Source organism: Oncorhynchus tshawytscha, linkage group LG27, assembly GCF_018296145.1.
Source record: "Oncorhynchus tshawytscha isolate Ot180627B linkage group LG27, Otsh_v2.0, whole genome shotgun sequence".
Taxonomy (NCBI): domain Eukaryota; kingdom Metazoa; phylum Chordata; class Actinopteri; order Salmoniformes; family Salmonidae; genus Oncorhynchus; species Oncorhynchus tshawytscha.
The window spans coordinates 8,144,904-8,159,682 of record NC_056455.1 but is presented as its reverse complement, the minus strand read 5'-3'; the positions used below and the strand labels follow the sequence as shown (position 1 = coordinate 8,159,682).

Sequence of the window (14,779 nt, the reverse complement as noted above, 5' to 3'; positions counted from 1 at the left end):
TATGAGTCTAAATATCAGTCACAATCTCCATGAAACCATTGGTTTCTGATTCAGTCGGTGTGCATTCGTTCAGACCTAAAATTGCCTGTATTTGTAATAGGCTAATAATCGGCCTACTGTGTTTCTCCTCTCCTACTCTTTCACTCCCTGTCTCCTGAAATCTTTCCCATTCTTCATCAACCCTCGCTGCCTCCCGCGACCAACCCCCTTCTCCCTCAGCTATCGACAGATCCACTCCCCTTGTTCTTATTGCGGCTGAGGGGGAAGGATGATTTGCTCTGGGGCTGGGTCATCTTGCTGGCCAGGTGGACAAAAGGCTCGATGAGGGTCCTCCGGTCTGCCACAGACACCTCCCACAGACGCACCTTTTCTGTCTTGGCCCAGTGCTGGGCCACCTCAGAGTCCACGTTTCTCTGCTCCTGCATGTCCAGCTTGTTGCCCAGCACCACTATGGTCACCTGTGGAAAGATCATCTCATCCATTTAGCACAGCCTCACATCACCTGGATATCAGCAAATGAAGTGTGGTTGGTAGATAAGAACTTTAGGACATCTTTAAAAAAAAATCTATTTTACTTTATTATTTTCCCCTAACCCTTCCACTGATGGTCTGCAGTCAGAGTTGATAGGACGGCCGTTCATCAGCAGGGTCTGTTTTTGTCCTGAAGTCTGCGGTGTTATTTAACTAGCCTACACGACACTGTGCTTTACAACTAGCATTGAAATCGATGAAAGTCCTTACCTCTTTCTTATCACGGAAGCGGTCAATGTCTTTCTTGAGGGCCTCCATGCGTTTGAAGGACTCCTTACTGTCGATGCTGTAGACCAGGACAAAACCGTCTGCAAAGGAGAAGTAGTGGCGAGGGAACTCCAGACCATCACGAAGACCCCGGGTGTCATAGAAGCGCACTTGCTCTCGAGTGCCACGGTCCGTTTCTATGGAGCCAATATAGATATCCTCCAGGGTCTCCATGGGCTCTGAGCCTAGGGGGGAGCACTTTGAGATATCAATGGGACCAGATGATCTGTGTAGTCAAAACATCAACATTGTCCTTGGTCTACCTAGGTCCTACAAATTAATTGTTTACCCGCAATATGATTGGCATACAGCAGTTGCTCCAGGACAGCAGTCTTGCCAACGGCAGCCAGACCACACACCACCACTTTACAACTCTTGCCCATGATGATGATCAGTCTCTTGGCAACTCTGTAATTGAATAACAAGTCAGGTGACAGTCTTGTCTCTGCAGCTAGCATGGAAAAAGAGACAGGCAGACAGACACACACAAAACATGATATTATCATAACCGTAGCAAAAGTTTGCTAGCTAGCTACATGCTAACGTTTAGCATCTATTTAGTTAGCTAAACGATTCTATTTAACTGATAATGGCCGTTGTTATGTTCTTCCAGATAACAACTCAATTCAACATTTGATTTCCTTGCAATCTTTTTACCTTTAAAATGTAACTACACCGCTCCCGTAAATTCCAGACGCCACTATCCAAAAATACTTCCTGTTTACAATGCTTACGTAACGTCTCCCTCACTACTTAAAGTAACTGCGACCTCTAGCGTCCGATGGTTGAAAGACTTGTTTGAGTCACAACCGCAGAGGATGGACGACATATACATGTTTTATTTTAATAGAGCGAGATAGGTTGAATGTTACTCTATTTTTACTGACAAAAATAGTCTGTCCGACCATACATTGTTTTACCCTGGCTGGGTGTCTGTTTCTGCTCTCTTGCCAATGCCAACTCCTGGTGGGCCAAAAACTATGGGGGAATTAAGGTGAGACTGTACAGCCGATCTGCCAACTTCTGTCTGTAGCTTCCGAAGAGTTTGGGCTACACACTGATATGATGAAGGTGAGTCTCTCACGAACTCATACGTGTCGGTTGTTTTGATTTAGGACGTAAGCCTCACAAGACTCGCCTGAACGTAGCCTGGTACCAGTTAATTCAAACATTTTATGGCAGAATGTATGGAAGTCGTATAGTGCCTAAAAAAGTTGCCTGATCTTTCTTATATCTTAAGGACAAACACTTCAAAACAAACTTCATTTTTGCCTTTGTTTTTCCATGTATACATCTGTAATCCATTGTGTTTATATTGACTAATAGCAGAAAGGCCAAATTCAATGTTATCAAAAAACATTTTTAGATATATTTTTGATACCTAAATTGGTCCTAAAATTCCAAATCAAATATCTAAATTATCCTTGGTATGACCATCTTGAAACAATTCCATATGTTAGCTTAGTAGATGCTGGTGGAACAAAAAGGTTTTGTTCAGGACTAACTTTCAATGATCGATCGTCTTGTCTGGCTGTCAATCAACCCCCCTTCTCAGTCCCAGCAAAATGGCGACGGTTGATGACTGCGATGTGACCATGGATCCTGAAATGGAAATACTAAGCGACGAAGAATTGGAGAGGTACGTTGCGGAAAATGTACAACAAATGTTACACATTAGATTTAAGATTGTTCTCGTGCCATTGTCATGTTATTATAAGCTTGTTCTGGCTAGTGTTGGTTTGCTTTGTGTCACACGGGAAGTAGGCCTTGCTAACCGGTTAGCTAACTAACGTTAGCCATTTTTCTCTTTTTCAAAAATCCATACCAACAAAGATAAAAGTGGACTTTATATGTTGTGTTAGTGTTACCTAACCAACAAAGTTAGTCACAGTTTGTGACAGTTTGCATCAACGTGTGTTATGGCTAGCTAACGTTAGCTTGCTATTGTACTAGCTAGTTGGCTAACGTTAGTAGCTAGCTATGACGGTCGCAAAGCCTATTGGTTAATGTTTTTGTTCTATAATTTTTACCAAATGTATTTCGCTAACTAGTTACTTAGCTAGCTAACGTAGATAACTGTTAGTACTGCCATATTGCCATGTACCCACGCACGAGCCAGAAAAGTCGCCCAAATCTTGCCCCACTCTGCCCACTCGTCCTCGCTGAGTGACGTCATTCCAGAACATTCTCAGGTCTTGATGACCTCAACGAGACAGCTATAAGTTAGGCTTTGCATGAGGTAACATACTATTGACTGACATGGTCTTCTTGGTATGCCTGAAGTGGATTCCATATTTTTACTGTAATGTTTTCCGAGGTTGTCAACTAGGCCTAGCCAGATCCATATATAAATGACGTTGGGCCTAGCTAATATATTCCCACCCCTAGTAATTGTCATAACTTTTCTCTTAGCAAAAGTGGGGGCCACAAGTTCAACAACCAACAATTTGTTATGATCAGGTGATAATGGTAACTGTCCTGTTTCCTCAAGAACATGAAACATTACAAGGGCAAGGCATTGTCTTGGAAAATTTCCTTTATTTTCAGTTTCGCTTCATTGTCTGCTTTCTTGCTCCGATTGTGATCAGAACTGAAGCATGACGAGATTCCAAGAAAATTATATGACAGTTGCCCTCTCCCTGGCTTGTCTTGCCATGTGGTTCCTGGTGATCTGCCTCTGTATTTCCCACTGAGCTCAGATAGCTGCTCTGTTTGTGAGCTGTACCCAGAAAATACCCACGTGGCCACTACCTCTCAGGTCCTATATTTCCATTGGATGAGACCCCTCACTGCCTGCTGGTATGGCTCTTTCTATGTTTAGATGATTTTGCGCAGCACCTTCCCCGTCCTCTCCCACACCAAGGTTAACTCGTCCAGCCTACATGTTTGGAAACAGCAATAGCTGTGTTCAGGAAGCAATCTGATAGTCTATCATAGACTTAGATTAGCCCTGGTCTACAACCAGAGTGAATTATGATTTTAAAGAAGACCTTTCATCCTAGTATTGTCCCTTGTCTGTTGTTTTGCTCGTCAGCGGTTACGTATAATATGCAGTATCATGTGATATCCTACCTCCTTGCAGTCTGCGACACGGGCTAGGATGAAGTCATTGATTACTCGCAAATGCACCTCGAGGTGTTCCTCTAAGTCCCTTTTCACATTTACTTGGTCTATTTTGTGTATCTGTGGATGATACAGTACGACCTGTTAGGGATGGGCATTTGACCGTTTTTGACCGAGCACTCATGGTATATATTTTTTCAGAGTACGCTAATCCTAACCGCAAAATTTTCCCCATATTGTTGTGATTATTATTCAGTCAAAATAAAGTGACATTTATGATTTATTTCTTGAATCTGTAATATCAACTGGTTATATATTGTGGAACTCCATCTTCATAAAGGTAGTAACCTCAGCGGTGTGGCGCTTGCGTGTAGAAGCCTATGGCTGTGCAATGGCATAGCCTTGTTTTGATCATTTAGAAGACAATACACTCTTTCCTGAGCCCTTATCATAGTCAAGACACCTATTTTTATAGTAAAATATTAAATGGAAAATAAAATGGAACAGAATAATGCAAAGTGGAACTGTTATTCTCAGTGATAATTTGAAACGGGGCTCAGTTTGGCAAGTTGAGAAACAATAATTCAGGGTTACAAACCAAAATATGTCTACTTTTTAGTTTATTATGCCTGTTCCCTGGAATTTTCTAAATGGATGAACAATTCTACATTGAACCCTGCATGTGGATGGATTATGGCCAGGGCATCTGTTTGCTGAGTAGGCCTAGGCTTAATGATTATGATAAAAAAAAATATGCTCTTTCTCTTAATCAAATTAATGTTTTTGCATATTTTCAGTGTGGAACCTGTCTATGTTTAGGGGTGGGTGATGTAATAGTCTAACCACTTCTAATTGCAAAGTAGGGTCATCACTAATGTTAGTTACCACAGGCACAAAGTCAAACCCTGCCACTTTCAACAATTCTGCTTCTTAAAATCAGATTTTAACCCTAACCCTTAACCACAGTTTTTTTAGGGAGTCGCTCAGCTTTAAAATTGCATATAGATTTTAACTTCCATTAATGTAATTGTCTGCATCATTTCCAATCCCCCATATATTTTTTTGTAAATATATCTATCTTTTTAAACTATATTTTACTTTATTATTTTCTCCTAACCCTACCATTTTGGTACACCAGAATTACATTAATTTCCAATGAAACGTTGCGTTTGCCTAGCAGCGTTGCAGTGTGTTCGGTGTGGTGCATATGTTGGATTTAATTTATGTCAAACTGTGTGCATAGACGGCTTGACAGAAATGGTAGCAGAAGGTGAATGTTGAACTTTTGTTGCACACATATCCTGATGATGCTGCATACCATTTTGCGCAATGACGCTGTCGGTGTGTTCAAAGCGTTAGGCTTCTACTTCCAGCTTACACTTTGTATTTTACAATAGTTATCTTTTGTTTGTTTTTAATCACATCCTTCAGCTACCCTCAGCCGCTCCCATCTATCTCTGAAGATCATCCAGTTTTGATTTCTATTTGCCATATATTTATAACTGCTGTTTCAAAAGAATTCTGAACCTATATACATTTTACGGACATTATATTTTAGTGTTATCTTGTTTTTTAGCTCCACCCTTCAGCTCTAATCAACCCCTCCCATCTGTCTCTTAACACCATCCATTTTTATTTATATTTGCCATATATTTATCAACTGATGTTTCGCAGAAGTTCTGAAACCTTTCTGTTCTCAGTTTCTACAGATTGTAATTTTTTTTCTTTTTTTTTTCTCCTAAAAGTATGATTGATTGATTGATTGACTTCAGGCATGACTTCAAATTACCCAGTAGTGCTATTTGCAGAGTTAGCTCCGGGTAAATGTTGCAATTCTTCAGCCATGCCTGTACCTGCGGCCAAAAACAAGCTACATGTGGACAGTACCAATACAAATTATCGAATGATTCTGTCTCTTCGATGTGAAATTTGCACAGCTGGGATGGTTGTTTTTATATATATATATATATTAGGTTGCAATACATTTTTATAATAATTCTAATGAAAACATTCTAAGTTTTGAATCCGACATCATTTTGTGTATCAGTTCATACACAATGTGACATGGAATCGGTACATCAAATCTTTTCCCAACTATTTTGCAATCTAGGGCCAAAAGACAAGTACCTTATTTTTCCCCCTTCCACTTGCCTCTTCAATTTTTTGCGGTAAGGCCTCAATTAGTTGGTTGTAATTTTGGGTAGAGCAGATGTTTAATTATTTTTGCTAGCTGCATGTGTGACAACTTCACCACTACTATTTATGATATAATTTACAAGAATTATACATTTTTTTAAAACATTGTTTATTTTTTTAAAATTAGTATATTTTAGTTTAACCATATTTGTTCTGTCTTTTCTGGTGGATTAAACTGAAATTGCAAAAAACTTTCTATGGATTGTTTTAAAAATAGCAATATTTTGGAGTTCATTTAATTTTCAAATAACCGAAAGTGAGAGTAAAGGGGAAAAGGCCACACTGTTCACAGTATGCCTAACCTTAAATTAAGACCAAATAACAATTTTTAAATTATGTTTAAAAAAATAAAAAATTATGAATTTTTACAATATAGCCAATTTCAGAAAATTATGCAATTATTCCAAAACGCCCGTGTAGAGTGAGCGGTCGGAACGCAATCGAGTGAGTGAGGCGTGGAGGGGAAAGGGAAGTTAGGGAGCAGAACTGTGTGATGCTTGGTTTCTTTTTTGTTGTGTCCCGCAAATGCACATGTACAAATGGAACACTAGAGTCAAAGCAAATATAATGTTATCTTCAAGATGAAATTGACCAAAGAGTTTAACAGTATTTGAAAAAAATGTGATCTCTGGTTAAAGATGGACATGCACATCCCGTCATTATGCAGTTTTACTCAGAACTCTCTTGGGTAATGTCAATAAATAGCCTCGTTCTCAAGCACTTTCTGTCTTTTTTTATTTCTGTTTCATTCAGGGAAGCGGAGAGCTTCAAGGAGCAAGGTAATGCATACTACATCAAGAAGGATTACTCTGAAGCATTCAGCTACTACACCAAGGCCATAGGTAAGAATTCCATCAGTGATATCAACTGCAAAGGATATCCTCTTTATAGAGGGGGAACATCTTTGTTTTCTGTGGGTGAGAGGATCATCTATTCTTGTTAACGACAGTGAGTGACTTTTCTTCTTTTTACTGTGTTCTCGACAGACATGTGTCCTAAAAATGCCAGTTACTATGGAAACCGGGCGGCCACACTGATGATGCTGAGCCGGCACAGAGAGGCGCTGGAGGACTCCCAGCAGGCAGTGCGGCTCGACGATACTTTCATGAAGGTAGGGTCCGCCACCAGGCGTAGCAAGCCTTGAATACCCAGCTACCTCCTAGGCAGACAAGTTAGTCAGACCTTCCTGTTTGTCTCATCTCATAATACGTAAATATGTCTGGCAGTTGGATGAGTACAACGGTAAGGTAATGGAAAGATGAGTCATGGTTTGTGGGTTGGTCTCCTCCCTGCCTGTGGCAGTGTTTCTGCCTGTTAACTGTGAGTCAACTTTCCCACAGGGTCATCTACGGGAGGGGAAGTGCCACTTGTCCCTGGGCAACGCCATGGCAGCCAGCCGCTGTTTCCACAGGGTTCTAGAACTGGAGCCTGACAACAGCCAGGCACAGCAGGAGGTGGGTCAGACAGACAGTCTGTTTGGCAGACTAGGTCCTAACAGCAATGCATTGTAAAGAGCTAATTGCTCTACAATAATTGAAATCCTTTGTTAACTGTGACAGGTATTCCATGAGTTTTGTTTTCCTCAATCTAAGCATCAGGCAGCGTTAGGGCTTCCTTACATAAAAGCATATGTTTGAATCTATTTTCAGGTAAAGAATGCAGATTCTGTCCTGGAGTATGAAAAGATGGCTGAACTAGGATTTGAAAAGCATGACTTCAGGATGGTAGGCTGTTGGCTGCATGTTGTCTTTTTATCAAGCAAATTGTTATTCTTATTTGGGGGAATGGGCAGATTGGTGCTAGATTTGATATGACAATGTTTCTCTCTCTGGACTGTGCAGGTTGTGTTCTGCATGGACCGTGCCTTGGAGTCGGCCTCAGCCTGCCATCGGTTCAAGGTGCTGAAAGCGGAGTGTCTGGCCATGCTGGGGCGTTACCCAGAGGCCCAGTCAGTAGCCAGGTAAACAAGACATTGTTGGAGCCTGGAAAACCATTACATAAAGGCTATTTCCCTTGCTGATGCACACCATTGAAAATGTATCTTGTCATGTAAGACTTGTTTCTTTGTCGTCCTCTCAGTGATATCCTGCGGATGGACGCTACTAATGGTGATGCCCTGTACGTCCGTGGTCTCTGTCTGTACTATGAGGACTGTATTGACAAGGCCGTCCAGTTCTTTGTCCAGGCCCTGCGCATGGCCCCTGACCATGAGAAGGCTCGCCTGGCCTGCAGAGTGAGTCCACCTTCCACCAGGACTCTAGCCCTGCAATTAGGCTCAACTAACCTGCCTAATAATTATGCTAATGTGGACAAATTGCCTACAACCTTTTGTAAGAGGTAGCTTCAGAACACTATAGCCAATTCTGTCTCCACTACTAGCTTGCAGAGGTTGCTAAGTGCTCTCTCTTTTCCATCCAGAATGCCAAAGCACTCAAAGCCAAGAAGGAGGATGGGAACAAGGCCTTCAAGGACGGGAACTATGATGCGGCCTACGAGCTGTACTCTGAGGCCCTGACCATAGACCCCAACAACATCAAAACCAATGCTAAGCTCTTCTGTAACAGGGGCACCGTGGGATCTAAGGTGAGGCTCAAACACACAGCACCAGGAGGAGAACCCCTCATCTGCCATACCATGTTATCTCATCTTATGCAGCCGTGGCATTTCTGCCATTTGGGTCCCCAGTTTGATTCGGCCTGTTATTATTATCATCTTAGTCTTCATTGGAAGGCTCTCCGTTTGCTTGCAAATTAGGTATTGCTGTTTTCAATTACACAGTTGTTTTGCCTTTTCAGCCAGGCAGCTGATATTTGATACCTGTAGGTCCCTATAAAATCTGTGCATTTTTTGTTGTCTGAATCTGTTTCAGGTTTTCGCTCTCCAAATTACACTTTTGATATAACATCCACATTTTAATTTATTTTTGTCCACAAGCACAGCAGGAGACTACTTTTGAGGTCTGAAAAGTGTAAGATGTGGGTTTTTAGGTGTACTTACCCTTTTAATTCAACTGTGCACAAGCTTGGGACCTTTTTTGGTTCTGATGTTTCTGTAGTGCTCATGTCATTTCAGAGTTTGTAAAACAAATGGCCACTGGATTGATAATCCATGATCTCATTCTGCCAGGTAGGCAGGCATAGGCTACTTTGTATTTCATATTTCATTGTATGTTTTTGGGAAAGCCTTTCCATCTCGCAGAAGACGGTTGTCATGACATTAGCATCATCACTAACGGCTACACAGAGTGGTAGACAAGCATGCACACCCACAGGCATTCCTGAGCCGCCGCCTCTTCAGAAAGTTCAAGGGAAATGTGAATCACTGATGCATGTCTTGTAATAATCTTGGACAAATGAATGCAGTTTCTAATAAGTTCAAAACATTTGGTTGATTTCCTACTAAGTAAAATATATTTTTTAATGTTGAATTTCTTTTATGTCTGGATCCTGTGATTCCATCCCAATTCCCTGCAAAACAGATTTTAAAGGGCCTTCTACCGGTTTAAATCTGCTCAAAATGTCTCCTGGCAGCATGTAGCTGTTAGATTGTAAATCCTCCAGGAAGTCACTCATATGGACCAATGTAGCGTTACTGTACTGGCTGCGGAGGTGGCCTTCTGCATGGGCACCCGCATACTCTCTCTCACACTCACCCGTGCACAGATGCGTGCCACAAACTCACACACCGAGGCCCCTCTTACCGAGTGTATTTTTAGCTGTGCTCTGTACTTTGCTTCATTTTCTCTATCTAGAACTAGGCCAGCATTTCTTTTTCTTCTGTCGCACGCTTCCTTGCACATTCCCCAGTCCCCTTACTCTTTTTCTCTTTTATTTCTGTTTTTTCCCCCCCTTTCAAAGCTGAAAAAAATAGACCAGGCCATTGAAGACTGCACAAAGGCAGTTAAACTGGATGAGACCTACATCAAGGCCTATTTACGGAGAGCACAGTGGTACGTCAATCAACCTTTATTTTCCTAGCAATATGTCCGTGGTAGTGGTTCGAGAACATGCAAGAATATGGATATTCATTGGATATGGTTATTATCTTTCAAGCTTGTTTCTATACATCTGTGTTCAGTTACATGGACAAGGAGGAGTACGATGAGGCTGTGAGGGATTATGAGAAGGTCTACCAGACAGAGAAAACAAAAGGTATGGCTGTCTCATTGGTGTGACTCGACCACCCCTCTCTCCATCCCAGCCTACCACGCTACACCTCTGTCTGGGTTCTGTTGCTTCACACTCCTGTTCCCCCCCTCCCTGTTATGACGCAATGTCTCAGGTGTCGGTCTCTGAGGGGTGGAATTACTGTATAGCTCCTCCTGCTGTTATGGTGCCCTAACTGCTCTTTGTTATTAATACTATCTTTGTCTCACTCTTAACTCCTTTCCTTAGAACACAAGCACCTCCTGAAGAATGCACAGTTGGAGCTGAAGAAGAGCAAGCGGAAAGATTACTACAAGGTGCTGGGAGTGGACAAGAACGCCACAGAGGACGAGATCAAGAAGGCTTACCGTAAACGGGCCCTCATGCACCATCCAGGTAGCTAAGAGAGGCCATTTCTCAGTTCAACTATCCAGTCTATTTTACTGACATAAAAAAAGCAGTGTGTCAGAAGACGTATTTCAATGTAAAGGGGAATCAAAACATTTAACTTAGCTGCTCCTGTACCTCCTCTCATTTCCCCCTGACTGACGGCCCTGGTTTGTCTCTCTCTCAGACCGTCACAGCTCGGCCAGTGCTGAGGTTCAGAAGGAAGAGGAGAAGAAGTTTAAGGAGGTGGGCGAGGCGTTCACTGTGCTGTCTGACCCTAAGAAGAAATCCCGCTACGACAGTGGTCACGATATGGAGGACGACACAGGCAACATGGGAGGTGAGGGCTGGAGATCAGCAGGGGAACCCGTTTCAAGGGAGGATTGGTGGGGTAGGGGGTGAAACTGCCGTGTCTGTTTGCGAAAAATAACAAACGCTCTCTCATACCCTCGGGACATCATTTCACACACAATAGAATAGCAGAATATCTACTGGCATTATATATTTTACTATGATGCTCTTCTGCTCTGTTTCATCAACAAAACAATAAAGGTGCTGGGGCGAAAAGTGCCGCTCCCCCCCTTTACGTATTTCAGCTTTAACAGGGACTAAATGACTGTTACTTGACTTGATTTAAACACCAACTGGGTTCAGCCATTTGTATTTCAGAGCTGTAAATGGGTGTTTACCACGTTAATTTTTACACGGTTACACAATTAATTTGTGGTGAAATTGTACTGGCTGCTTCCCTCGGCTGTGATGTTGATCCTCGTAATGTGTTTCTGTCCCCAGCAGATTTTGACGCCAACAACATTTTCAAGGCATTCTTTGGTGGCGGAGGCGGCCAGGGCTATAGTTTCGAAGCTAATCAATGTATGTATACAAACAGCTGTAGGAAACCGTGTTTTAAAAATATATATAGTTTAAAAAATAAATTCACATTTCAGCATATTTCACATTCTGTTGAATAATTTACACTTTTGTTTTGTAGCATCCGGACCAGGAAATTTCTTCTTCCAGTTTGGTTAATTGGAGGATCCTAGTACTTATACAGTAGCTCAATCATGGACTCTATTCAAATGGATTCACCCCCCCAACTCCACCCTCATTTTTAATTTGTCTGGCTGTTCCTCAGTTGGACTCTGTCATATCACATCATGCAACAAACGAATGATGCAAGCATCCATTGAAGACTAATACTATTTTGATATTTGGTTTCATTTGGTCAAACAATAAAAACTTTGAAATTCAATTTGTATAAAAACAATGTTGGCCCAAAAAAGTATGACTCATAATGGAACTTTTAAATGGGACTGTGCAGATATCTGTGGCCTTCTGAAGGCTCGGGCCAAGATGTGACTTCAAGATGGGGAAATCTGAGACAAACCTCCTTAAACCGCCTACACTTGACCTACTGTCCAAGCAGTATTCAAAGCATGCATATCTTGCCCAGTATTTAATGGTGCAAAATACCATGGGCAACTGAACAACTTGCATGTTGTGTGGCAGCCTACTTTATACCCAACAACCAAAAGATGACTTAGCAGCTGTGGATGATTGCTTAATGAAAGTGTTCTCCATTTCATCATGTTATATGAACAGTTAATTATTTTCCATAACAGCCTGGGGTAAATAGAGTTAAATCCATAAACTACTGCTTAAGTACAGTCAAGATGGCTGTGCTGGTGTACTATGCCAGGCCTGTTGCCATGTTGTGGTCAGCTTCCTCACCACAGGTTTTATGTTTGATGTTGCCATTCACCGGTTGCTACATTGTACATTTTACTGGAATGTAAAGTGTTTATTTGTGTTGATAGTTTGACTGTTTTCTTATTTTTTTTTAATGTATATTTATTGTAAATTGGCTGTCTCAGAGCCACTACCAGGAGATGAGGATGCTCCTCTATTGTGGAAAAGACTGAAAAGGGGCACCAACGAACAACATCCTTTTGGCACAAACTCAGGAAATGAATTTGGTTGTACTTGCCATTTTATAAGATACTGTGTAGACGTCTATATATTTAACTGGCTGTGTATGCTGAATGTGAGCAACCGCTCAGTAAACACCATCTCACTTACAGCACACTATGTATACAGTCTATGATTGCCTAGACACGTTCTAGATAACCCCAAACTGTCAAATGAGTTAACATCTTATTTTGCCCATGCTGTTTAAAAGTATACCCTATTATAATGTAGATGGGCTATGCCCCTAGCAGTATTAAAACTATTCAGGCCCGGGTTCCTCTGCCCTGTGTAAATTATGAAGCTAATATAAAAGAGCTTATACAATTGCTATGACAGAGGTTCAGTAGAGGTTATTTTTAAAATTTGATTTAAGATCTCTTGTTGCACTTTTAAGAGGAAGGCATCCCCATCCTGGACTTGCTCTCAAGAAGCCCTCAACAGTCTTGACTATGTAGTCTTTATCCAACAGCCATGTAAATAAAGTAGGCCTCTTGTTCCCCCCTTCATATGTGCCGTTTGTCAATGTTTGTATTTGGTATTTATTTGACTTCCTTTGGCCTTATTCTTTTCGGGGTGTACCCCAAGCTCAAAGAAAGTACTAAAAACTAAATATTTTAGGATCCAAGACAGACTAATTGTTTAGGGTTTTGGGGAGATGGCTGGTGGTGAATGTGTACAAAAATGAATATATTTAACTGTTCGGAGGTAATAAGATTAAAGTAATTAACATTCACCACCTTTTTCATCTGTTTCTAGTCCAGACAGGGCCGCTCTAAATTACCGGACAGTTTCCACTAAATAGCACAGCCACAAAGTCAAAATTGTTTATCGTAAAAATTCATAAACAAACATCTGCTTTTTATTTATTTTTCATAAATGAGCGGGGTTTATGCCTTTGTGGCTGTGGTAACTAGGGACGACATAGAACGACTCCTCTAGAGACTTGTTAGGCTGGTTGCTAGGATATCTCTGAAATGTCTGACAATGAAGGAGACCAAGGACCCAAAAGCACATTTTGTACTTACATGGCCGAGGGGGACCAGTTGTACCACAAAGGAGAGTATGTCAAAGCCATTGAAAGCTACTCTACGGTATGGCTTTAACTTAACTCTAGTGTGTTGGTAACTAGCAGCTACAGTACAGTAGCTAGTAAAGTTAGCTAGCTAACGTTAGTGGGAGAGGATTGGCAGGGAGGGACATAAGGATAGGGCAGCCGTGCTTCTAGCCCCTTGGCAACTTTGCAATATTTTGTTTTTTTGTGTGTTATTTCTTACATTATTAGCCCTGATTTTTTTGTTATTGTTATTACGTACAGCCGGGAAGAACTTTTGGATATCAGAGCGGCGGTAACTCACCAGCATTACAACCAGGTCTATGACTCACCCGAATCGGATCCTTTGTTCGTACCCTCCAGGGCAATTGAACTGATTGTTTTGGTCACGCGGAATGGGATATTTTCCGGGGAGCCTCTGACCATAACATTGACGAATACATGGATACGGTGACTGAGTTTATCATGAAGTGAATAGGAGATGTTGTACCCACTGACTAACCTACCCTAACCAGAAACCGTGGATAGATGGCAGCATTTGCACGAACCACCGCAATTAACCATGGCAAGGTGACTGGGAATATGGCCGGATACAAACAGTGTAGTTATCCCCTCCGTAAGGTAATCAAACAGGCAAAATTCCAGTATAGAGATAAAGGCTCAGACACTAGACGTATGTGGCATGGTCTACGGACAATCACGGACTACAAAGGGAAAACCAGCCACATCACGGACACGGACGTCTTGCTTCCAGACAAGTTAAACACCTTCACCCGCTTTGTGGATAACACAGTGCCACCGATGCGGCCCGCTACCAAGGACTGTGTGCTCTCCGTGGCCGACGTAATACATTTAAGCGTGTTAACCTTCGCAAGGCTGCCGGCCCAGACAGCATCCCCAGCAAAAAGTCCTCAGAGCATGTGCAGACCAACTGGCTGGAGTGTTTGAATATGTTCGGAATCTCTCCTTATCCCAGTCTGCTATCCCCACATGGTTCAAGATGACCACCATTGTTCCTGTACCCAAGAAAGCAAAGGTAACTAAACTAAATTACTATCGCCCCGTAGCACTCACTTCTGCCATCATGAACTGCTTTGAGAGACTAGTCAAGGATCATATCACTTCTACCTTACCTGACACCCTAGACCCACTTCAATTTGCTTACCGCCCC

General features: G+C 41.8%; 2 protein-coding genes across 5 annotated transcripts in view; one reads left to right on the top strand and one right to left on the bottom strand.

Annotated features, from left to right (window-relative positions):
• nkiras2 (NFKB inhibitor interacting Ras-like 2) overlaps positions 1–1,555 on the bottom strand; it is a 2,590-nt gene extending 1,035 nt beyond the window's left edge. Inside the window, exons 1-4 of one of the 3 annotated variants that reach the window (XM_024390151.2) lie at positions 1,456–1,555; positions 1,088–1,206; positions 742–983; positions 1–458 (exon numbers count right to left, since the gene is read on the bottom strand). The exon at positions 1–458 is cut by the window's left edge and continues 1,035 nt beyond it. In XM_024390151.2, coding sequence (XP_024245919.1) covers positions 216–458; positions 742–983; positions 1,088–1,181 — 579 coding nt within the window. In that variant the 5' untranslated portion in view covers positions 1,182–1,206; positions 1,456–1,555 and the 3' untranslated portion in view covers positions 1–215. Of the gene's footprint in view, positions 459–741; positions 984–1,087; positions 1,427–1,455 lie in introns of those variants that run through there. The other 2 variants (XM_024390152.2, XM_024390150.2) reach the window with 2 other exon arrangements.
• A 153-nt stretch (positions 1,556–1,708) lies between these two features.
• On the top strand, positions 1,709–13,063 carry LOC112225980 (dnaJ homolog subfamily C member 7). Of its 2 annotated transcripts, none has more exons than XM_024390149.2 (15): positions 1,709–1,869; positions 2,354–2,437; positions 6,811–6,899; positions 7,044–7,168; positions 7,398–7,511; positions 7,707–7,781; positions 7,899–8,017; positions 8,137–8,290; positions 8,476–8,640; positions 9,915–10,006; positions 10,135–10,208; positions 10,452–10,598; positions 10,777–10,929; positions 11,385–11,462; positions 11,581–13,063. In XM_024390149.2, the coding sequence occupies exons 2-15, from the start codon at positions 2,364–2,366 to the stop codon at positions 11,616–11,618; spliced, it is 1,497 nt and encodes a 498-aa protein (XP_024245917.1). In that variant the 5' UTR covers positions 1,709–1,869; positions 2,354–2,363; the 3' UTR covers positions 11,619–13,063. The 2 variants fall into 2 exon arrangements, with proteins under 2 accessions (XP_024245917.1, XP_024245916.1); XM_024390148.2 differs by having other exon boundaries at positions 11,382–11,462.
• Positions 13,064–14,779: the final 1,716 nt, after the last annotated feature.

Coding starts and splice junctions, on each gene's coding strand:
- LOC112225980 (XM_024390148.2), top strand. CDS start 2,364: ATGGCGACGGTTGATGACTGCGATGTGACCATGGATCCTGAAATGGAA. Junction 2,438..6,810: donor AGCGACGAAGAATTGGAGAG/GTACGTTGCGGA, acceptor TGTTTCATTCAG/GGAAGCGGAGAGCTTCAAGG. Junction 7,782..7,898: donor AAAAGCATGACTTCAGGATG/GTAGGCTGTTGG, acceptor TGGACTGTGCAG/GTTGTGTTCTGCATGGACCG.